General features: G+C 59.5%; 2 protein-coding genes across 8 annotated transcripts in view; one reads left to right on the plus strand and one right to left on the minus strand.

Annotated features, from left to right (window-relative positions):
- Nucleotides 1-1,297, plus strand: part of EVL (Enah/Vasp-like) — a 163,999-nt gene extending 162,702 nt beyond the window's left edge. For 4 of the 7 annotated variants that reach the window (XM_036842855.1, XM_036842853.1, XM_036842854.1 and 1 more), the window contains exon 14: nt 807-1,297. In XM_036842855.1, the coding sequence (XP_036698750.1) occupies nt 807-844 (38 nt within the window). In that variant the 3' untranslated portion in view covers nt 845-1,297. The remainder of the gene's footprint in view (nt 1-806) is intronic. The other 3 variants (XM_036842856.1, XM_036842858.1, XM_036842857.1) reach the window with 1 other exon arrangement.
- A 1,944-nt stretch (nt 1,298-3,241) lies between these two features.
- Nucleotides 3,242-23,368, minus strand: DEGS2 (delta 4-desaturase, sphingolipid 2). The gene is made up of 3 exons (XM_036842865.1): nt 23,236-23,368; nt 5,935-6,677; nt 3,242-3,801 (listed from the first exon to the last, which is right to left on the minus strand). Exons 1-3 carry the CDS (start codon nt 23,315-23,317, stop codon nt 3,655-3,657), a joined length of 972 nt encoding a protein of 323 aa, XP_036698760.1. The 5' UTR covers nt 23,318-23,368; the 3' UTR covers nt 3,242-3,654.
- Nucleotides 23,369-24,052: the final 684 nt, after the last annotated feature.

The raw sequence follows: 24,052 nt of genomic DNA on the forward strand, positions 1-24,052 counted from the left end.
CTTGTGGGGCCCCAGGACCAGGGCTGGTGTGGGGCCCAAAGCAGGGCTGCCAGCCAGCCAGCCAGCCCGCTAGCGAGCAGGGGGCACAGGCCTCGAAGGAGGGAGCCAGTGGGTGTGGGGGGCCCCCGTCTCTGCACCTGCCACAGCGCGGCCGCGGTGGACGCAGCCTCTGGGGCGGGCGGCTGAGAGGCCGGGGGAGATGTGGGCCATGGGGGGGCTCCTGGAACCCTCCCCTCGTTCCCCTGCTGCTGGAGACGGGCCCGGCCCTCAGCTCCCTCTCCTGGCCTTCGGCTCCAGGCCCCCTGGGGTCTGTCTGGGCAAAGGCTCAAATCTGGGGGAGGACCCTAAGAAGGGGGAGAGGAGCAGGAGAAGCCCCTGCCCCTCCAGATGGGGCGAGCCCAGGCCCGGGAGGCAGGGCGTGGGGGCCCTCCGCCCTGCTCGAGGTCACCGACTTGATGCTGCCCCTGTGGGCGGGCTAGGGGGTTGCCGGTCCTCCGACCTGAGCTGGGCTGCCTGCCGGCCCCTTACCAGCTCGTCCTCTGACGGGGAAGGGGCAGTGCCACCCTCGAGGGACTGCCAGCTCACGAGAAACGGTAGATGAGACCCGCAGAGGGCTTTGCTGTCACCCTAGAGTCTGCCAGAGCCTGCTGCGCTGCTTGACCTCTGGCCTGTGGCTCATGACCTCCGGAGGCCTGGGGGGCAGCGGGGCGGCTCTCGGGAGACGACAGAGCGGGTCAGACACCTGGCGGGACCTGACCAGGGCGGGGGGACGGCACCTGAGCCTCCTCTCCCGCCCTGTCCCTCAGCCATCAGGCAGGAGCTGAGTGGGATCAGCACCTCGTAGGTCGCTCGGCCCCCGACGCCGCCCGGGACCCGGTCTAGCCGAAGGCAGGGACAGCAAGGAACCCAGCGCCCCAGGCCTCCAGCACACACGAGCACGCACTGAAGCTAGGATGTGCTTCGTTTAAAAGTCTTAACCTGTGATAAAATATTAAAATGAGGAAAAAAGTTCAGCTCCTGGATTTTTTTAGATTCAACCTGACATAGAACACCAGGCCTATCGCCTTTTTTTGTATTTTATATTTGCCTATTTAAGTGTACATTCCTTTCGGTTTATAGAGAAGATACCCCGAGTCAGTCACGCGCCTCGTTAGATGGTTTCGAGTTTTCTCCTAGGTGCCACCGGGAGCCGCGGCCGCTTCCACGCGGCTCCTTCCCGGCGTCCTGGTGGTTAGGCTCTGCCTACGCACCAAGCAGTCTGTGTCCACGTGGTAATAAACGCTTACCGTCCACACCCCGGCTCCGACTCGCTCGCTCTTGGTGGCTCCCGGCCGGGGAGGCCTCTTTTGGGGGAAGGGCCCACGGCAGTGGCGGCCGTGGGTGCGAGGCTGGGCTGACTCAGACGCGAGGGGGGACCGGCCGCTGAGCCGGGCAGCTCAGGCACTGCCGGCGGGGGGCCCAGGAGCCGCCCCCCAGGGCCTCCTCCAGGGAGACGGGCCCTGAGTGGCGCCTGGAACGTCAGAGGGGCCAGGAGGAGGCACCTGCTTAACCTCCCCCGCTGCGCAGAGGGGCGCCCCGTGACCCGGGCCCAGCAAGGCGGGCAGGGAAGGCCTCCGCCCTGCCCCGCAAGTCTCCTGCAGCCCCCAGGGAGGAGCACAGGTCCCCGCCTCCGTGGCAGGAGGAGCGGCCCGTGTGCCCACCTGAGGCACTCCCCAGCACTTCTCAGACCGCGCAAGGTCCCCGTTGGAGCCAGAGAGGGTCTGGCTCTCCGCCTTGGCGACTGCTGCCTCTGAGCCAGGAGTGAGGCCCCAGCCAGTGGAAAAGCTTTGGCATGCTGTGACCATCCCACAGGCACCACGACACAGTATGCCCAGGCGCTGGCCCAGCCGTCCTCTGGGGGCCACGGGAGGAGGGCCCCCAGTCTGGCTCGTGACAGTGGGACTGTTTTCTGGCCAGGCTCTGGACACACCGTCTCACTGAGTGCTCCCAGCGACCCTGGGACACAGGAATAGGGCTGTTCTGCCGGTTGGGAGGTGAGCGGCTTTAACCCACAGCTCCATGAGCCGCTCTCCGGGCTCCTTCCGCCTCCCGCCGTCCAGGAATCCTGTCACCTCAGGGCCTCGGGGAGGGAGTGCTGGCAGGTGGTGATGGGGTGCTGTCCTCTTCCCGGGCAGCTGCCTCTCAAGAGAGTTGTGCCAGACCCCTGCCCTGGGCCCACCTTCGGCTCTGGGTGAGGCCCAGCTGTGACTGTCCCATCGGCAGATAAGCTCGCTGGCGGACACGGAGAGCTCGCGAGGCTCAGCTGGGCTCTCTGGGGCTCCCCTGGGCCCAGGCCAGCCTGTGTGCACAAGGAGGGGCCGCCTGCCCAGGCTCAGAGCCGCACTGCCCTCCCACAGCCAGCCCAAGGGCCTCTTCCCCGGGCCATCTCAGTGGTCAGACCGCCCGGGGACAGGGGTGCCTGGCACACGCGCGGCCACTCCCAGCCCTGAGCAGGAAGTCCTTGCTCAGCAGCTGCCCGGTCTCAGGCACCTGAGACCTTCCTCCCCTCCCAGCTGTGCCTTCCTCCCAGCCCTCCCTCTCCGGGGTCAGCTAAGGCAGCCCCGCCATGCCCGCCCCTGGGCCGTGGTCCTCAGCCTCCCCAGCCTCAGGGCTCCAAGGGGAGGCCATCTTTGCCCGGCCGCTTCCTCTGGCAGGGAGGGCCTCGCCCAGGCATCCCTCGTGCTGCCCGCCTGCCTCTGGGAGACCAGAACCCACACCCCGACACGGCCCCTGGGCCAAGGGGCTGACACCAAAGATGCCTCCCCACCTCTCAGTTGGGCCATTAGTCCTCAGCACAGTCCGGACGAGCCGCGTCCCGCTTCACAGAGACACCGAGGACACCAGCCTGCTTCCGTCAGAGCCCTAGCTCACGGGCAGGCACCCGTCGGTCCAGCCGCCTGTGCACCCGCCATCTGCCTGGCCTGTGGTACCTGTTCTCCTCAAGCCCCACGTCTGAGCTGGTGGGGGTGAGGGCCCGAGGTGCAGCAGGAGCTCGGCGGGTGCGGGGTGGGGGGGTGGGCAGGGTTGTGGCGGGAGCGGGGATGTGGCCCAAGGACTGCGTGGATCTCTGCCCACACCCCCAAAACCGGCCACTCAATGACAGGGCCCCCGGGGAGGGCTGCCCCAGAGTGAGGAGCGCAACCTCAGGCCCTGCCAGCCAGGAGCCGAGCCCACTCCTGGGAAGCACCATCTGTGGACTTGAAAACAAATGCTGATTTAATTTAGGGCATAGGCACGCCAGAGAAATCAGCTCCCTGGGCACAGAGCACCCAGCGCCGGGCCAGGCCTCGCCCGTGACGTCCTGAAAGGGAGGGCCCGGCCTGCGGTCACCAGTCCACATGCAGACCAAGCTTCTCCAGGCTGCCACCCGTGCCCGCTGTCTCCAGGCGTGGCCTCGGGGCTCCAGGGGGACAAGAGCAGCAGCCTGGGGTGCGGGAACCAAATGCAGCCAAACCAGTTCTGGGCACTACACGCCCTGGGGACAGGTGACGGCCAGCCCTGCAGCAGGTGGGCAGGGCGAGGCCGGGCAGCAACCAGAGAGCACAGGCCCTGCTCCCACCGGGCACTGAGGCGCAGGCAGCAGGGTCCGTGCACTCGGGGCGCCGGCCATCGGGCTCACAGGCCGTCCTCCGCCAGCTTGCACACCCGCTTCACCCTGGCGTAGGGCCCCAGGGAGTCCTTAGACACAAAGTCCCAGAGCACCTTCACCCACGAGTGGTGCTGGGGCAGGTGGTCGTAGTACTCGGGCGCGATCTTCCGCACCTGCGGAGAGGGCACAGATGGGTCAGAGGCCAGATGGGTCAGAGGCCGCGCACAGGCACGTGCACAGCCACAGGCGCGTGTGCGCGCAGACACACGTGAGCACACAGACCACGTGAGCACACGCGCAACCCTGTCATCTCCCAGGGTACCCGTGTCCGGGCCAGCCCGCTGCCCGAAGGCGGAGGGGCCATTGGCCGGGGGCACCAAGAGGTGCTGAGGCCCCTGCCCCAAATGGGGGTGAGGAGTTAAAATGCACACCCCCCCTCCCCGGAGCGCACACCCCGAGTTTCTGATCCAGGAGCCTTGGGGTGGCCGAGTTCTGCGGCACAGCCTGGCTCGAGTCCTGCTGAACCAAGGTCACGTCCACGCGCCTCGGCCCGGCGTTCGGTGCCCTCTCGGACCTGCAAACCCCTCTGACCTTGGCTCCCACCCCGTCGCCCTCCTGCCAGCCTCAGGACGTGTCATTTCCCCCTCCAGCTCCCTGCCCCTCTCTGCACCTGACGCCCTCAGCCCGCCTCCTCCAAGAAGTGCTCCAGCCTCAGCACCTACACCCACACCAACTGCAGGGGAGGCCTCCCCCTCCCCCAACAGAGGACGCACCAGGTGCACAGGGCCTGCTTTATAACTGAAAAGGGGGGCCTAAGGGGGATGAGGTGACACGCATGGCAGGAACAGGGAGCCTGTGACTTTGCTTGGGAGAAGGAAAGGCTCACAGCTGACAGCAGCTGCTTCTGTGAATGTCCTGGGTCAAGATTCTGGCGCTGCTGCTTCCTGAGGCAGGGACCCCAGCTCCCTGAGCCTCTCCCTTCGCGTCCATGAAATGTGCATGATGGGCTTGAAATGCCACGTAGGCTTGCGGTGAGGCTTTGGTTAGATGGTGCCCAGCACAGAGCAGGACCTCAGTACCATTGGGGGCCGGGGGCGGGGGGGCGCCCTGCACAGCCAGGGTGGACACACAGGCTGTCAGACTCCAGAGTCACGTGGGCCACGGCACAAACACCTGAACACCCAGACCAGTGCTCACTTGCACTCCACACGAGTGGGTGAGCATGCACTCTCAGACATGCATATATGGACAGGCACACCTAATCACGTGCAGGAATGTGGGCACACACACACACGCACACACAGTCTCGCACACTCAGACACCTTTCCCACCACCACAATCTCCAACCCCGCTGTGCGCAGTCACTTGTGCTCTATCCGACCAGTGCCAGACCGGAACAGCAACAGCAACAACAACTACTCCTCCCCCTCCTCCCCCTCCTCCTCCTCTCCCTCCCTCCTCCCCCTCCTCTCCCTCCCTCCTCCCCCTCCCCCTCCTCCCCCTCCTCCTCCTCTCCCTCCCTCCCCCTCCTCCCCCTCCTCCCCCTCCCTCCTCCTCTCCCCCTCCCTCTTCCCCCTCCCCCTCCTCTCCCTCCCTCTTCCCCCTCCCCCTCCTCTCCTTCCCTCTTCCCCCTCCCCCTCCTCTCCCTCCCTCTTCCCCCTCCCTCTTCCCCCTCCCCCTCCCTCTTCCTCCTCCCCATCCTCTCCCTCCCTCTTTCTTCTTTAGATATTCTCCAATCCAGGTCTCCCAAGACAGAGGCACCAGCCCAGAGGCTTCCACTCTGAGGCAGCTCGGGCCAAGCCCCTTGGGTCACAAAGGGCAAGGCCCACCCTGTCCTCTCTGTGCCATGAGGGGGCCCCTGGAGGGTCACAGGGCAGTGACAAGAAATGCGGAGGGACAGGGTCAGGAAGGGGAGGTGCTTCACTCGCGGTATCGTTACTGCTGCACCATTTACAGAAGAGAAAGCTGAGGCACAGAGAGGGCAAGCGGCTTGCCCCAGGACACACAGCCAGCCAGTGAATATCATAGCTGTGCTCAAACGGGTTTTCATTAAACCAAGAGGCCTGAACTGTAAAATGCCCCTTGAGCCCCTGCCCTGCCCCCCCCCGAATTCACCTTCTTATTCTCCAGCCAGGCACTCCGTGTGCCAGGTGGCCTTTCCTTCTGCCCTGGGGACCCCAAGTGAGCATGTAGCCATCCCATGATCAGCACGAGAGAAAGGCCAGAGTGTGGCCCAAAGCCCTCCCCACGTTCCCCCACCTCCCGCTAAGGTGCCCATCGCAGCCTCTGCGACCGTGGCCACATACCAGGGGCAGGTTGCAGCTCGGGATGCTGGGAAAGTCGTGATGCTCCACGTGGTAGCCCACGTTGAAGGTGATGCAGTTGAGGGGCCCGTAGTAGGAGTAGGTCTCGTGGCCCTGGAGGAACATGTAGTGCTCGGCCACAAAGTGGCCCGAGATGGGGTGCAGGCCCAGGCCCAGTAGGGAGCTGGCCAGCAGGTAGACCATGGGCTTGAGCCCCCAGAGGGTGAAGATGGTGGCGTTGGCCGCCAGCTGCGCCAGGGCGTTGAACACCTCCATGCGGGTCATGGCCTTGGGGTTCACGCAGAGCGGCCGCAGCGAGTAGAAGAAGGGCTGCAGCGCCAGCCAGAGCAGCTTGCGGGCCGGCGTGCAGAAGAGCCAGCCCTCAAGGCGCGTGGGCACGTCCACGTCCAGCCCGTCGCCGCCCAGGTAGCGGTGGTGATCCACGTGGTACTTCTTGAAGGAGGACGCGTAGGGCACACCCAAGGGCAGGTTGGCGAAGATGGCGAACCAGCGGTTGTGGGCAGGGTGGCCAGTGCCGAAGGCGGTGTTGTGCGAGATGTCGTGGATGGCGAGCGTCAGCGAGTGGTTCACGCAGCCCCCGAAGGCGTAGGCCCAGAAGAGCAGCCAGCGCCACGCCAGCCCCCGCACCAGCCGGCAGGCCAGCAGCTGCGCCAGCACCATCCCCAGCACCATCCACTTGAGATGAGGGTCCGGCCGCATCAGGGCCTTGATGGCCGGGTACTTGGCTGCAGGGAGGACCGGGAGAGAAGGTGAGGGGGGCACTGGCCGCGCGGGTCCCAAATGCATGCTTCCCCTCCTCCCTCCTCTCCTCCTCAAATTTTTCCTGCCATCTTCCCTCCCTCTCTTTCCCTCCACCATCCATTAAGCCCCCAGGCAGTGACTCGGAGAGTCGCTCTAAGATCTGGCCCTGCGGCTTTGGGCCTAGAAGCAGCCTCGCCTGTGCTCGTGCCGACGGAGGCAGGCGGGCAGACCCGTCTCCCCCCACCACCCAGGGGGCTCTGGGGAGACTTCCCAGGGTGGGGGGTCTTTGTCACCAGCCTAAATAAAGAGCAGGCGTCAGCATGGGCCACAGAAACATAATTCCCGAAATCAAAACAGCTGCCGAGAGCCGCGGGTTCAGTGCACGCGGTGCGGGCTTCCAGGGAGCCCGAGAGCCACAGGCAGACTCTTCGGGGCCCCTGGGAGGGGGCAGGGCGGCTGGGGGAGGGGAACGTGGAGGGCTCTGGCTTTGTCTCGGTGTTTCAGTTCGTAAAACAAACAAGACCTGAAGGAAATATGATAAAATGTTGAATACACTTATTTTGGGTGGTGGGTGTTTGTTATAGCATCTTTTGTACTTTTCTGTATTTTGTTTTACAGAAAAGGAAAAAACAATGGCAGTGGGAGTTGCCCAAGCAGGGAGGGCCTTCCCAGCCGAGGAGGAGCAGCCGGAAGAGAACAGGATGGGGTGGGTGCCTTCAGGGCAAGAGAGCAGTGCCTTCTACAAACCTCTGCTTGGTGGGAGGGGGCTGGCAGGCATAAGGCTGGTGAGGCAGCTGGTGCTGTATCCAGGGGCACGGAGGGACAGGGACGGGGGGCATCGCGTGCTCAAGGGGACAGTCACCCTCCCACTCCAGGTCTGCTGTGTCCCTTGGCTCCCCAGCAGAGGAGACAGGCCCTCAGGTGGAGCCAGCGTCCTGACACACGGATGGGGATCGAGGCCGGCGAGGGCAGGGCTCGTCCCAGGCACCCTTAGGACAGTCAGTACCCGTCTCCAGTGCCTTCAGTGTCCGCCCCTCCTACACCCATCCAGCAGCTGGGCGGCCTCAGGCTGGCCTGTGAAGAGGGTGTCCAGGGCTGCAGCAGAGGCTGGGCCCCAAATGGAATCGGCCAGGCCAAGGTCGAATCCTGGCCTACGCTTCCCTCCTAGTGACCCAGGAAGTCGCTGCCCTTTTGTGCTCAGAATGGGAAGCATGTGACAGCTCCTTCTTTCTCCCAGCCCGGAGAACTTTCTGTCAGAGCCACCCAGCAACGGAACAGGCTGCTTCATAGGTGGTGAGCTGCCTGTCCCTGGGGGTATGCAAGGAGAAACACAACAAGGGCAAGGACTTCTGCCCCAGAGGGAGACTCAGGCTCAGAGTCTTCCTGCCCAAGCTATGGTGGTGCCACAAGGCCAACTCGAGGTCAGTCTTGATCTTGCTGTGTGGCCATGGTGCATTCCCACCCTCTCTGGGCCTCTGTGTCCCAGTGTGACACAGTGTGGGCAGGATGTGCCTCATGGGGTATGTGTTCCACATACCGGTCCTGGAGCCTGATGGTGGGACAGCCCGCGTCTGCTGGAGATGCCGGGGGCGGCGGGGGGTCGGGGTTCCCACATCCTAGAACCTCTGCCCAGGAAGCCCACAGAACCCCCCAGGCAGCATTGACACCCCTGCTATCTACACACCAGCACTCCCACCAAGCCTTCACCTCATCTGGTGGCTACGGTGGTTTTGGCTCTGACCAAGTGAGCAGTGGTGCTATACAGCCCTCAAGACAGCCTGCTGGGGCGGGGGGACGGGGGGGTGGCCGAACCTCACACCCCTACCCCCCGCTCCCATTCCAGCCTCCTTCCCCCTACTGCTGGGGCCACCCCCAGGCTTCCAAGCTCGGCAAAACTGCCTGGGCCTTTTGATCCCGGGAGCTCTCCCCAAAGCTGCCAAGGACACCACCTAATCAGGTCCCGGAGGATGGTGGTCACAGCACAAGTATCAAAGCAGAACTTGGGAAAGAGCAGGCAAGCCCAGGCCTGGCAATAAACCTCAGCCCTGCTTAACAGGGGCCCAGGGGGCCACAGCATCTCCAGGGGGGTTGGAAGGGAGCAGCGTTCAGAAAGGGTTCAAATTCCAGCTCTGGATAAGGGTTTAGTAACAAGAATATATAAAGATCTCCTACAACCCAAAAACAAAAAGACACACAACCCAATAAAAAATGAGCAAAGGACTTGAATAGATATTTCTCCAAACATGTGCACCTGTTTCTCTAAGCACATGAAAAGATGCTCTGCACCATCGGTCACCAGGGGTGCAGTCAGCCCCACAGTGAGATCCCACCTCAGAGCCACTAGGACGGCTAAACTCAAAAAACGGAAAATAGCAAGTGCTGACGAGGCTGCAGAGAAATGGGGGCCCTTGTTTGTATGTTGCTAGTAGGAATGGAAAATGGTGCAGCCACTGTGGAAAACAACTGGGTGGTTCCTCAAAAAGTTAAACATGGAATTACCATAAGACCCAGCAATTCCACTGCTAAATATATACCCCAGAGAATTTAAATCAGGGACACAAACAGAAACTTGCATACCCATGTTCACAGAACTATTCACAATAGCCAGAAGGTGGAAACAACCCAAGTGTCTGTTAACTGATGAGTAGTTACACAAAATATGGTCTCTCTACACAATGGAATATTATTCAGCCTTAGGAAGGAATGAAACTTCCAGTTACAAAATAAGTAGGACATGGGGATGTAATGTCTAGAATGGTGACTGTAGTTATTAATACTGTGTTGCATATTTTAAAGTTGTCAAGAAAATAGATCTTGAAAGTTCTCATCAAGAACTTCTCATCCAAATAAAGAGGGAGACAGAGAGAATGGACTTGAGGACTTGGGGTGGGAGGGGGAAGCTGGGGCGAAGTGAGAGTAGCATCGACATATATACGCTACGGAATGTAAAATAGTTAGCTAGTGGGAAGCAGCAGCATAGCACAGGGAGATCGGCTCGGTGCTTCGCGATGACCTAGAGGGGTGGGATAGGGAGGATAGGAGGGAGGCTCAAGAGGGAGGGGACATGGGGACATGTGTATGCATATGGCTGATTCAGTTTGTTGTGCAAGAGAAACTAACACAGTATTGTGAAGCAATTATACTCCAATAAAGGTCTATTAAAAAAAAAAAAGAACTTCTCATCCAAGAACTCATCAAGAAAAAAAAAAATTGTAACTATGGTGACTTGGGATCATTTCACAGTATACCATATCACATCACTATGTTGGTGGGGGAGGGATAAATTAGGAGTTGGGGATTAAAATATACACACTACTGGGACTTCCCTGGTGGTCCAGTGGTTAAGACTCCATGCTCCCTTGGGCTTCCCTGGTGGGGCAGTGGTTGAGAGTCTGCCTGCTAATGCAGGGGACACGGGTTCGAGCCCTGGTCTGGGAAGATCCCACATGCCGCAGAGCAGCTAGGCCCGTGAGCCACAATTACTGAGCCTGCGCGTCTGGAGCCTGTGCCCCGCAACAAGAGAGGCCGCGATAGTGAGAGGCCCACGCATCACGATGAAGAGTGGCCCCCGCTTGCCACAACTAGAGAAAGCCCTCGCACAGAAACAAAGACCCAACACAGCCATAAATAAATAAAATAAATAAATAAATAAAAATTTAAAAAAAAAAAACAGTTTAAAAAAAAAGGACTCCATGCTCCCAGTGCAGGGGGCCCGGGTTCGATCCCTGGTCAGGGAACTAGATCCCGCACGCTGCAACTGAGAGCCCGCATCTCACAACTAAAGATCCCGCACGCTGCAATTAAGACCTGGCACAGCCAAATAAGTAAATAAATATTTTTTTAAATATATGTACACACTACTATACATAAAATAGATAACCAACAAGGACCTACGGAACTCTACTCAATATCTTGTAAGAACCTATAATGGAAGAGAATGCAGAAAAATTATATAAATATATATTTATATATATGTATGTATGTATAACTGAATCACTTTGCTGTACACCTGAAACTAACACAACATTGTAAATCAACTATATTTCAATAAAAATTTTTTTAAAAAATCATTGTTGTACACCTGAAGCTAATATAACGTTATAGGTCAATTATACCTCAATTTAAAAAGTCCTTATATTGAATTTCCTGCTTGTCTGTTTCACAATGCCAGCTCCCTTAATCCTGCTCCCGGGAACTGACTCCCAAATAAACTAGCAGCACCTCCCCCATCCCAAAAGAAACGCATGGAGGACTACCACGGGCTGCATACAACATGGATGAACCTTGAAGACACGATGCCGAGTGAAAGAAGCCAGTCAGGAAAGGCCACATACCGTACGATTCCACTTACGTGAAATATCTAGAACAGGCAAGTTCACAGAACCAGAAAGTAGAGGTTTCCAGGGCTGGGGGGGCAGGGCGGGGGGATGGGCAGTGACTGGTAATGGGTGTAGAATTTCTGTTTGGAGTCATGAAAAAGTTTTGGAAATAGGAGTGATGGCTACGCCACACTGTGAAAGTAACGAATGCCCCCAAATCACATGCTTCACACACGGTTAAAATGGCAAATTCTATGTTATCCTTTACCACAGTTTTTTTTTTAAAGTTTAAAAAAAAAAAAAAAACCCAGCTCCGAGCAGGTTACGTCAGCTCCAAGGCTCGTTTCTGAACCATAAACAGGTCACTGGGAGGATGAATAGATAAGGCACGGAAAGCTCAGGCTGACTGGCCGGGAACAGGCACCCAGGTGAATCTGCGCTTTACGGCCACCACCCAACAGAGCGCACCGTGAAGGCCGGCGGCCAGGATGCTGCCCGAGGACGGGTACGCTGGGGACGGCGGTGGTGGCATTAGGCCGCGGAGACGGGTACGCTGGGGACGGCGGTGGTGGCATTAGGCTGCGAAGCGCTCTCCTCCCGGGCCTGCCCACGTGGCCCAACGGCGGCCGAGGGGGTTGTCCCTGCGTTGCGTGTGGGAGGCGCCTTGGCTGTCCCAGAAAGGCCAGCGGCCCCGAAGGGTACTCGCTGCCCCAGGCAGGTGGAAGAAGATGCAGGGAAGGGGTGCCAAGGCCCTGCCGCCTGGAACCAGCTCCCAAGGTGGAGGGAGAGACTGGCACCTGGGGTGGGCAGAACAGGGGCCCCCTCAAACGTGTGCAGGTCCTACTCCCCTCACTGTGAATCGGTCAGCTTCTGAGGGACCCTGGAAGTCAGGCTGCACCCAGGGTGCTGGTCTGCTGACCTCACAACAGCAAGGAGAGCCTGGAGTACCCCGGCGGCACAGTGTCATCCCAGGCTCAGGACAGTGGGAAAGCGAGCAGGAGAGGCGGTCCGGGGATGTGCAAGGTCTCCACCGGCCTCGCTCGCTGTGAAGATCGAGGGGCCACGAGCCGAGGGGCACAGGCGGCTCCAGAAGCTGGAAAGGCCAGGAAACAGATCCCCGCCTAGAGCCTCCAGAAGAAACTTCACCCAGTGGGACCCGGGTCAGACTTCTGACCTCCAGAACCGTAAGATAACAAGCGCGTTGTTTGTGGTAACTTGTCTCTGCAGCTCTAGGAAACGCACGGCACCTGGATGGGGGATGAGGAAACCCCGGGGCTCCGACAGCCCGGCTGACCTCACTGCCCCGTCCCTGCACTGGCCTGGCGCTGGGCACAGCGGCGACTCACACTGGACCCTGCCTTTCAAGGGCCCCACTGCCCACCAGCCTTGGCTGAGGTGGACCAGCCAGCATGGCGCTCGCCCAGCATCACCCCACCAGGCGGGGCAAAGGAGACAAAAGGACCCCGACCTGGGGGGTGGGCCCCACTCGGGAGGGGGGCAGGGGGCAGGCCTCATCCCAGCTTGTTCCTGCCGCCAAAGGGGGTCAGAGTGAGCGGGCACACTTCAGAAGGTGGGCCTCAGTGGTGCCCAGGAAGATGCGTGCTTCCACTGGGGGGCTGAGAGGCCCAAGGGGGCGGGAATCCAGCAGCCACAGTGAGGTGGAGCAGGGGAGGATAGAAGTGTCTTCACGACGGCCAGGGCAAGAAGGATCTGCCTGCAACCCAGCCTTCAGGAATGTTCTCGCCCAGTGCCCAGGAAATCACGTGCAAAGTTCCCGAACATTTGCATACCTGAATGTCAGGTTGGGACCACAGGCCGCAGGGCTCCACCAGCCTCCTGCCCACCAGAGGTGGCCTCTGGACACCAGCCTCGCCCCTTGGGCAACCAGGGCCCGGGCCCTCACCTGCCCAGGCACACCTGGGAGCTCAGCCAGGCCACCAGCCTCCACAGAGCGGGTCTCTCCAGCTTCCCCTTGGAAGGAGGCCAGGCCTGGGGCAGGCCACACCTGCACCAGGTGAGCACAGACTGGCAAGCCAGCAGGGACAAGCACCCCAGCTCAGGGATCCAGGCCAGCAAACAGGCCACTCCCGTACCCCTCAGAGGCGAGGGCAGTGACAGAGCCCAGCAGCTGTGACCTTGGATGGTGGGCCTCTGGTGCCCCGTCTGTCATACAAGGCCAGTAAGTCGTGCATGAAAGCATGGAAGCAAAGGAGAACATCCTTGGGTGTCCCTTCCCTGCCTGGCCTGGCGCCCCTTCCTCCTTTCCTGACAGTTTCCCAGGGACTCAGCTGCCCTCAGCTCAGGTGCGGCCTCAACACAGCCTGGGGTGCCTGGTCCCCAGCCCCTCACCCTGGCCGACTGGGCAGGCCACAGCACTGCCCCAGCCTAGGTCTCCACATCTGGGAAGTGGGGGTGACACCCCGACCTGCCCATCCAGGCTGTGGTGAGGCTGGGATGACAGCTCTGGGCCCTGGGAGCTGTTACTACTGTTGTTATTAAATAACAGTTTTCTGATCTGAGAGTAAAAAACATCCCATTTCTGACCTTTGGGGCTGTGGGCTGATCTTGGAGGTGATCTGGCCCCAGGCTTGCTTTAACGTATGAGAAAAGGCCCCATGCTCCCCGGCCACGATAGTCACTGGGCCCAGCCATCCTGCTGGAAGCAACGGAAAAAGGCGGCCAAGGCACAAGCTGGATGCTGGGCAGCTCAGGGGCGACCCCGAGAAGGGGCCAAGCGCATAAGCTCCAGATCACCTCCACCCTGCCCGGAGGCCCTGTCCAGACCACAGTGCGGGGAGGAGGAGCCCCAGCAAGCCAAGCAAGTCAAAAATGGGGGCTCAGAGACAGTGGCCAGGGGGCTAGGAGCCCAGCGGATTCCAGGGGTGGCATGGCTCAGAGACCTCGCTGAACACCCCCGGCCTTCAGCGGAGACCCCAGGAAGGCGCCATCTAAGGAGTGGGGCCCCTCCGGACCCACCCGAGCCGTGCTGGGGAGCAGGGTCAGGCTGGTTCACTAGCTCACCTACCACCTGCTGGACGAAGACTCCATCCTCGCTCAAGCGAAACAGCAAACATCGAACCTTTTCAATTCCAGGGCTTCTGGGTCCCTGGGGAGGTGCGAGGCCTAGGGGCCTCCCTGAGAAGATGCCCTGGGGCCCTCCAGCCAGGCAGGCCTAATGAGGTCACTGGGTGCAGTCGGGTTTGGGATAAATGGAGTCGTGGGATTGGGGGTGCCCAGCTGCCGGGGGTTAAGGAGGGTCACAGGAAGGAAGGCAGGACAGGCACCTGCTGGACTTTGCAGGGTCCTGGGGGCCCCAGCAAGAACCGTGTCAGCAGGAGGCGAGGTGAGAAGGTGAGGCCAAGCGCAGGCCTGGGGAGGGAGGGCTGGCTCGGGGGGTGAGATGGGAGAGATTGGGGCCAGCGGATGGCAGAAGGAGAGGACAGAGGTGCGGGGTGGGAGTCACGGAGAAGGCCAGGGGGTGCCGGCCTGACAGAGGGGCGCCTCTTCTGGGGCTCAGGGATGAGGCTGGGGAGGGAAAGCTGCTGGTTCCATCTTCTCTGGGCCCCAGGAGGAGGGCGAGAGCGCCCTGGCAGCCCCGTGAGGAGTCCTCCGGGCCTGGCTGGACACCCAAGCCTGGCCCAGCCTGACCAGGCTCTGCCCCCCTGGGGGATCTCAGCTGATGTGGGGGGGAACCCTGCTCGCTCAGGCCTCCAGCACAGAGCACCAGAGAAGCTGGGTTAGGACGCTCACGCCTCAAGGGCCCTCTGCTCCAGTGGGGCGGCCTGGAGCCCGCACGGACAGCCACATGGAACCAGAGACAAACAGACCCATGCAAGTGGCCTTCCAGCAGCAGCCTGGGCGGGGCCCAAGGCAGCTGCCCACGAAAACAACCATTGCTAGAAGTCACACTGTCCAGGCATGACACAGAAAGGAGGGGCGGAGGCCCAGGGAAGGGTCTGACAAGTCAGGGCAAGGCCGACAGAGCCAAGACTCGACCTCAGGACCCCCCGACTTCAGGCCCGCTGGATGCGGCCGGTGCCCGGGTGTGGACGTGGTGCTCAGCAGGTGAAACGTGCCCGGCGCCTGGCACACACTTACTCACGCAGCCCTCACCACCCTGCCGGGAGGGGACCGTCCCCCCGTCTTAGAGATGAGCACGCAGAGCTTCCACCACGTGGTGAAACGACCTGTCTAATTTTCCACCGCCTCCACCAGAGTCCACAGGGATTCCTCAGCCTCGGGAGAAGCTGCTTCCTGGAGCTGGGCTACGTCGTCAGGGCAGAGCGCCCAGAGAAAATCCTGGGTCCCAGTTCGAGAGAACCTCACTACAGCCCGGCTCAGTCCAACTGCTGTGTGCCCTTGGGCCAGCCCCTGTCCCTCTCTGGGCCAGCTTCCTCACGCTCCGTCCCTAAGGCACCCACTCTGACCAGCCTGGGCTGTGAGGACCTGGAGATGGGGTCTTCCCCAGGGCACACGGGCCTCGGGGGGACAGCAGAGAGGCGGCCGCAGGTCCTGAGGTGCTGGGGAGCTTGGCTCCAGCAGATGCGAACACTTCCGTGCATTACACATATTGACATACGTGGCGGACCTGTTCATAGGGACCCAGAGGGCTCAGCAGAGGAGGAGCCTGCCGGAGGGAAGGCAGCCTGACCCCTGCGCCCTACACGATCCCACAGAGCCGTCTCCCCGTGGGCACCTGGCTATTCCCAGAAGCTTTCCCGACAAATCCTGCCGTGCCCGGCGTGGTGGGGAGGAAATGGCAGAAACAGGCAGCCAGGCGGGGGGGGCTGCCGGGCCCTCGCCCTCCGCAGGGAGCAAGGGCGGTCCCAAGGCCCCCCACGCAGCCCCAGCCGACCGGCCGCGATGAAGTCCCTTCTCTCCGGCCTCCTCCAGGGCTCCCAGGAGCACACGGGGCTTCTCCCCACTCTGCATCTTCCACGCCCCCGGGCCGGGCACCATCTAGGGCTAGATACCCTGACCGCTTCCCCAGGGAGGTCAAGTGCCATCGCAGGACAGTCCCACTGGCTCCAGGGGGGCCTTGTCACCGCCTTTCACCACCAAGTGCGCCCCAGCCTGAACATCGCATCGCGTCGGTCAGCTCACTGCTGCCCACCTGCCTCCAGCGCCTGTCTGACCCTGTCCTGCCACAAGCCACCCCGTGCGGAGCACCTTCCCTCTGCCCCCAGCGGCTGAGCACCTGTCCTCTGGCAGCTTCTACAGCAAAGGCACCCAAACCCTCTTCATCCCCTCCTTCCTGAGCGGCTCCCCTGCAGCTCTGGCCCCAGTGCTTCCTAAGCTGCCTTGCCCTGCCCCATCTCGCCCACCTCCCTTCCGGTTTCGGAGCCCAAAGGCAAGCCTAAGCCTGGCTGGTCAGCGTGGGAGGTGCTCTGGGGGACCGGGAAGCGGCCCAAAGTGCATTCTGGAGTCACTCACCCACCTCCGGCCGAACCGCCTCTTGATTCCCAGACAAATATTTGCCGAAGGTCTGGCCCGAGCCAGGCCCAGGCCCCAGAGGCGGGAGGGGCCCGCAGGCTGAGCGGGGGTGGGAGGCACACGTGTGGGGCACAGTGGCGTGTCCCGACTAGGACGTGCTTACAGAGGACACACACACCGAGTCCCGTGACACTCGAGCCAAAACTCGAGGGATGAGGAGTGGCTCTGAGGATACAGGGTGGGCTGCCGGGTGACTGCAGGTGGTCCTAGGGACCTCTGGGGTGAGGGGAAGGCTCTAAAACTAGATGGTGTAACTTTACTAAAAAATCACTGGACTGTGCCTTTAAAATGAGTGCATTTTATGGCATGTAAATCACACCTCATAAAAGCTGGTCTGAATTAAAGAATGTGGATTAGAAGCAGGCCAGGTGGAAGGCACACCCCACTCATCAGTACGGAGGCCGGAAAGAATGAGAGGAAGGGGCCTCGTGAGCTGGCGACTGCCCGTGGGTCACGTGCCAGGGAGGACACGAAGGGGGACAGGCTCTCTTCAGGTCCCAGGTGGAGAAGAGGGTGGGACAGAGGCGCAGGCCGGAGTCACCAAGTTAGAGCCCTGTCCTAACCCTAACCAGGCTGGGTGACCTTGGGCAAGGGGCCCAACTTCCCAGGGTCCTGCCCTGCACACAAAAAAATGCAAATGTCTGTAAGGCCAAAAAAAAAAAAAAAGCAGGGGCGGGGGGGTGGGTGGGGAGAAACGAAACGAATTAAAAAAATGTTCCAAGACTTCCCTGGCGGTCCAGTGGTTAAGACTCCACGCTTCCAATGCAGGGGTGCAGGTTCAATCCCTGGTCAGGGAACTAAGTTTCCACGTGATGTGCAATGCACACCCCGCCTCAAAAAAAAACAGCAAAAAAAAAATGTTCCAAGTGAAAAGACAAAGGACAGACATGGGAAGATTCTTGTTACATGTGGCAAAAGCAGGGCCACTACAAGTCATGTATAAAAGACTCCTACGGATCCAGGAAAAGGACTTCTCTGATAGAAAAAGGACATGAGTCGAAAATTCACATAAGGAGAAAGACAGTGAAATCATGGAAGAAACACTCAGCCTCACTAATCAGCTCAGAAAGCCAATTAAAACGGGATGTCTCAGGACTTTCCTGGTGGTCCAGTGCCTGGGACTCTGCGCTCCCAATGCAGGGGGCCGACATTCAATCCCTGGTCAGGGAACTAGATCCCACATGCCGCAACTAAGAGTTCGCATGCCACAACTAAAGATCCCACGTGCTGCAACTAAAGATCCAACGTGTCCACAACTAAAAAGATCCAGTGTGCAGCAACTAAAGATCCTGTGTGCCAACTAAGACCCAGCACAGCCAAATAAATAAATAGATAGATAGATAGATAGATAGATAGATAGATATTAGGGGGAAAAAAAAAACAATGGGATGTCTCCCTGCTCTCCAGCTGGCAAGGATTAAACCGCGTGCTCTGAGCTGTGGCTGACAGGTCCCTGGCACCTCTGGAGGGAGGGAAACCCTGCGACAGTCGTGGCAGGTTGGACTAGAGATGCTCAAGCTTTGGTAGGTGACTACTGCCTCACTCAGCCTCGCTGGGAAGGGCACTGGTGGAGGTGGGCCCGGCCCTGCCCTTGGGAAGCTCAGAGTTGAGTGGGAGAGTCAGACAAAGCTATCATCCCACAAATCAATGTAGAATTACAGATGGGAGCAAAGGTCACAAGGTAACAGTGCACAGCACCCCACGGAAGGATAGGGGAGGAATAGCTGGGCGGCAGAGACGGTGGTAGACTGTGGTGTGGGCAACCAGCCTATGCCTGCCGCTGGCAAGCGCCCAAATATATCGCTCTCTCCCCAACTCCGTGGGCAGCGATGCATGTTGGTAGTTTGAAATTGGCCATGATGGAAATAGCTATAAAAATTGGCAAATGCCAATTTGCGAATCAGGGTCCTTTGTTCCCTCCAGAGATTCAGTTGATTGTTTAATATTTCCCAGCACACCATGTGTGAGGGCACGCACTGTTAGACAGTGTTTCTGAGAAAGGGACATTTAGGCTGAGACCTAAAGGATGCATAGGAGTTCCGTAGACGAAGAGTAGGGAAAAAGAATTCAAGCAGAGGAAACAGCATCTGCAAAAGCCATGAAGTAGGAAATGGGCAGGTGGGGGGTATATTCCACCACGTGGCTAGAGAGCAGAAAGTAAGGAGAAAGGGCAGGGGCCAGAGCGTGGGGGTGCCAATACGCAGAGCAGAGATGAGATTTTAGGAAGGGAAGCCCTTGGAGGATTCAAGCCAGGGAGGACACAATCAGCTCAAATAGGGTCCTAGAGGGACTCCCTGGTGGTCCAGTGGGTAAGACGCCATGCTCCCAATTCAGGGGCCTGGGTTCAATCCCTGGTCAGGGCGCTAGATCCCACATGCCGCAACTAAGACCCAGATAAATAAATAAATATTTTTTTAAAAAATAGAGTCCCAGGGATCACCTATTGTCCGTGCTGCTGTGTGCCCATGCACCCAGCACCCCCCCTCCCCCCTCCCCACCCAACTTAGGACCCCCAGCACCCCTCCCTCCCCACCCAACTTAGGACCACAGCACCCCTCCCTCCCCACCCAACTTAGGACCACAGCACCCCTCCCTCCCCACCCAACTTAGGACCACGGCACCCCTCCCTCCCCCCTCCCCACCCAACTTAGGACCACAGCACCCCTCCCTCCCCACCCAACTTAGGACCACAGCACCCCTCCCTCCCCACCCAACTTAGGACCACGGCACCCCTCCCTCCCCCCCTCCCCACCCAACTTAGGACCACAGCACCCCTCCCTCCCCACCCAACTTAGGACCACGGCACCCCTCCCTCCCCACCCAACTTAGGACCACGGCACCCCTCCCTCCCCACCCAACTTAGGACCACGGCACCCCTCCCTCCCCACCCAACTTAGGCACCCCTTTCTCGGAGAGCTGCAACTCTCTGCCGTCAGGATGTGATACTGTGCGCTTTGCCCATCACAGCCCCCCGCCCGCTGGCCAATCAGAGGACTCACAGCTCTGGCCAGAGATCAGCCGGCTCAAGGGGACGACGGGCTACTCAGGGCAGAAGGGGAGAGAGGCACCTCTCTCTCTTCTGTGGGAATCTCAGAGCCGGGTGGACACAGGCTGCAGCCCGCCTGGAGGACGAGGGGAAGGCCGACCGCAGCAAGGACGGGGCGGGAGAGAATGGCCGTGTGGCCGGCCCGCCCTCCGCCCCCGGCTCCAGCATCTCTGTGGGTGGGTGACGAGCCTCCATGAATGCGCCTGAGCGTGCCGGCCAGTTCCGTTCTGGATCTTACCACTCGCCACTCAGAGACCCCTACGCCCACCCCAGGGCCTTTCGTGAGCAAATAGTCCAACAATTGCCGGAGTCTCACTTCCTTGCTTTCCTTTGATTATTTTTTGATTATTTGATTTTTTTTTTTTTTTAACTTATGAAAGGGCACATACATGGTAAAACACAAAAAACAAAAAAATCACAAAGCTATTTGTTTTTGAAAAGACAAAGTCAAACCCTGCTTCTTATTCCGCTGGGCACACCTGGCTTGGACTCTGATCTCCAGTGTGACCAGAGTCTCGCCGGCTCTGTTCCTGCCCTCGCAGCACAGAGAGCCTCAGCCCTGGCCTGCAAGGCGTGGCCCCATCCAGGCAGGATCTGGAGATGGACTTTGGTCCTGCCCGAAGAGCGCGGCAACCGGCTCTCCGTGAGGATTTCCTCGATTCTGACTTCCAGATTAGGATCTCTGAGCATCCGATGGCCCCCGAGGAGCTTGGTGTGGGCCACAGCAGCCAGCTGGCTGGGACTGGAGCACATCCCTGCCTGAACACCAACTTGGCCTCTGTGGCCACTGAGCTGTGTGGCCCTAGGCAAGTCACTTCCGCTCTCTGAGCCCCACTCTGGGGCCTCCTCTGTAAAGAGAGGCTGACAGTTACACATAGGATTTCCCTCAGGCTGGGAACAGCACAAAGCTTGAGGAAAACAGAGATGGAAAGGCATTCCCTGTCCTTGGGGAAAACATGGGCCTTTCTGCAAGAGGTAATAATTATCATCGCAGCTAACATTTCGTTGAGTGCTGGGCTAAGCATGAACACCACCTCATTTAATCTGCACAACAGGGACTTCCTTGGTGGCACAGTGTTTAAGACTCTGCGCTCCCAGTGCAGGGGGCCCAGGTTCCATCCCTGGTTGGGGAACTAGATCCCACATGCATGCCGCAACTAAGGGTTTGCATGCCACAGCTAAGGAGCCAACCAGCCACAACTAAGACCTGTCGCATCCAAATAAATAAATATTTTTTTTAAAAAATAAATAAAAGTGATATTTTTTTAAAAATCTGCACAACAACTCCATAAAGAAAGTGCTACAATTCACCCCTTTTAACTCAATCAAACCTCAGTTTCCTCATCTGCTTACTGACTTGCCCAGGGTCACATGGCTAATGTGTGGTGTTGTCCTTGCCAGGAGATCAGCTCACAGCCATGGTCTAGACCCATGTAATGTGCCCCAGAGAGATAAGGACCCGATGGGCTGGAGCAGTGGAGGGGAATCCCCCTGAAGCACCCTCCCTTGGCCCAGGCTTGGGGGGGGAGGGAGGGTAATTCCCACAGGAGGGAGAACTGAGCAAGAGCGAGTGGGGCAGAGTAGCGAGGAAGGTCCCCCAGGCGGAGGAACAGCGTGGGCACGTGCCTGAGAGGGAGGGGGAATGGCACATTCCAAGTTCCTTAGCTCAAAGCTGGACACGTGGGGAGGAACCCACAGCGCCCAGTGCACAAAGGGAATTTGCAAATCTCCCTGGAGAGTCAGCCCTTGAGAACTTGTGCTGTCCCCACCCTGGCCCAAGTCACCTCCCTCTCCTCCAAGTCTTCCAGGCTTCCCAGCCACTGTGCCGGATGCTTCCTGGATTGGTTCCAGGGCCCGTGGCTTCTCTCTTCAGAGACAGATCATTCTCCATGTCCTGACGTGCCGGGTACCACACTGAGCACCTTCTCACCCAAGCTCTCCTTTTATCCTCATACCCACTCCGCCAGAAAGGATGATGGTGCCCATTATGCAGATTGGGAAAGTAAGTCTGCAACCCAGAGTGTCTGGATCCCTCCAGGCAGCTCTGTGGGCCAGGATACATCCCACAGCCTTCTCCACCTGGGGCCAGGTGCCCAGTGAGTCCTGTAAGGGGGAGGTGGGGGACAGCCAGGGGAGGGGAAGGAAACACAGCCCTGCCTTGAAACTGCTGAGAGACAGCAGCCAAGATGCCTGTGCTCCGTGGGGGAGGGAGGACCAGATGATCACCAAGTGCCCTCTGAGCCACCTGCAGGAAGTTCGCAGGAGTAAATAGTGCTGGGTTATTGCTCACCTCACAGGAGAAAACCACAGACGTTACAGACCCACCCAGGGGTCTCTAGGCCCTGAACCCCCAGCAACAGCAGGGCACAGTCATACACTAACCACTCAATGCATCCGGTGTCTGAAAGGTAATAGGACAGATATTTCCCTAGTCTTGGGGTGGAGCAGGAAGACACCAAAGGGAAAATTCTAAAGAAAAAAAAGCCAACCTATTCCAATGCATTTTTAAAAAAAAACAAAAAAGCTTTTGTGACTATAAAGGGAAAAAGATTTGCAATGTATAAGACAAAGGGTTAAAAGCCTCTATACAAAGAGCTCTAACACCAACAAGCAAAAGACCAAGCCAAGAGGAAAAAAAAAATTTAAATGGCCAATTAAACATTGAAACCAATCATCAAATTAAAAATTAAACCCACCATGAAATAGTATTGTTTTGTCAATCTGCTTGGTAAAGATTAAAAACGTTTGCCAACCCCAGGTGTAGGCGAGGGTGTGGCGAAATGGCGACGGATTCTGGGGCAGGGGAACGTGTCCACCCTGCTGGAAGCTGGCCTGGCACTGCAAAGGCGACTTGGTGGCACCTAGTAAAAGCTGTTCTGGAGGTGCGAGCCCTTTAACCCCTAATTGCAGGTAAAGGACTGTACATCCTGGGTCTTCCTGAGAGACGGATGGAGCCCATCAGGATGGGTGAATCCAAAGGATGGGTGACCACGTAGGTAAAAATGACCTCCCGGGACACTAAACGACAGAGAGGGGGTCCACCGTGTATTAGGCTATAAAACAAAAGGACAGACTCTTTGGTACAATCTTTGTTTTTAAAAAACTTGTCTCTCTGGTTCAGCGTTTGCTTCCTTCGAGGCGCGCATTCTGCCCTAAACTCCGGGATTGGGGGTGGGCTTGGCGGCTTCTCCGGCTGGGCCGCCGGGACCCCGGCGCTCAGCGCACGCAGGAGCCCGGGGGGCGGCGGAGGACAGGTGGCTGCCTTCGAAGGCGGGGGCGGCGCATCCCGTACAAAGACAGTCCCTGGGGCCGACCTCTGCGCTGCGACCTCTCCCCAGAGTTCGAGCCCTGGTCCCGGCCCTGGGAGTGGCTCGCGTCCCACAGCCAGGATGGAGCAGCTGAGACGCGCTCCCCTGACGCGCGGATCTGGGCTCGGGTCCTCGGGTCTTAGATCCCAGGACGGAGGCAGAGACGCGAGCGGAGTTCCAGGCCGGAGCTGGGGACCCTCAGGAACCCCGAGCCGGGGACGCTGAGGGAGGGGGAGTGGCGCTCCTGCCCTCTCTGGAGCAGAGGTCGGGGAGGGCCTGCTGGGCATCCGGGCCCGCAGGAGCGACCCCCTGGGCTCGGGCTGGCCCGGGACACCAGACGGCCCCAGGGCCGTCCCCACCTGGGGCCCGAGCTCACCGAGCATCTCCTTGCGCCGCTGCGTGTGCGGCTGCTCCGTGTAGACCCACTCGAAGTCGCTGCGGCCCGCGCTGTTGCCCATGGTGGGGCCGGGAGCGCGGCTCAGGGCTCCGCTGCTCTCCACCTGCCTCCCTGCTCTGCGCGAGGACCAGTTCGGGCTCGGGGCGGGGCCTCCGGGGGCGGGGCCTCCGGGGGCGGGGCCGGGAGCGCCTCTGCCACCAGACCTGGGCGCGGCCTTGTGTCGGGGCAGAGGCGGGTCCCCGGGGCTCTCGGAGCCTCAGTGTTCTCGGTTGGAAAATGAGATTGTTAGGACGCAACCCCGTGCAGAGTCCCTGGACTCCACGTTGTGTGGCGACGCCCCGTTCCCTCGGTTTCACTGAGGTCCCCCCGCGGCCCAGGGCCACTCGCGCTCCTGCCACCCCTGCCCCTACAGACCCGCCGGTGAGAGCGCCCACCTGGCACGGGGCAGGGGTTGGAGGGTAGAGATTAAATGGATGCGACAGTGCTGGTAAACAGAAGGGGCTCGGGAAAGGTTCGCCACAGCGATTCTCCCTTCCCCTACCCACTCCTTTCATGCAATAAGGCAGAGGGCAATGAGGTGTCTGCAGCTTCGTGGGAGTGTGTCAGCCCCACCCTTGCCTTCAGGGAAATCGAGCGGCAGGGACACAGACATGGAAGAGGCTTATTAATGACTTAGGATGATACGTGCTATGACACAGGTAGGTCCTGGGACGCTAATGTTCAGTAGAGGGGTCTTTTGTATTAGGCTTCAAAGGATGAGTAGGAGTTCAACAGCTAAAGAAGGGCAAGGGCATTG

This window comes from Balaenoptera musculus, chromosome 2, assembly GCF_009873245.2.
Source record: "Balaenoptera musculus isolate JJ_BM4_2016_0621 chromosome 2, mBalMus1.pri.v3, whole genome shotgun sequence".
In the NCBI taxonomy this organism is placed as follows: domain Eukaryota; kingdom Metazoa; phylum Chordata; class Mammalia; order Artiodactyla; family Balaenopteridae; genus Balaenoptera; species Balaenoptera musculus.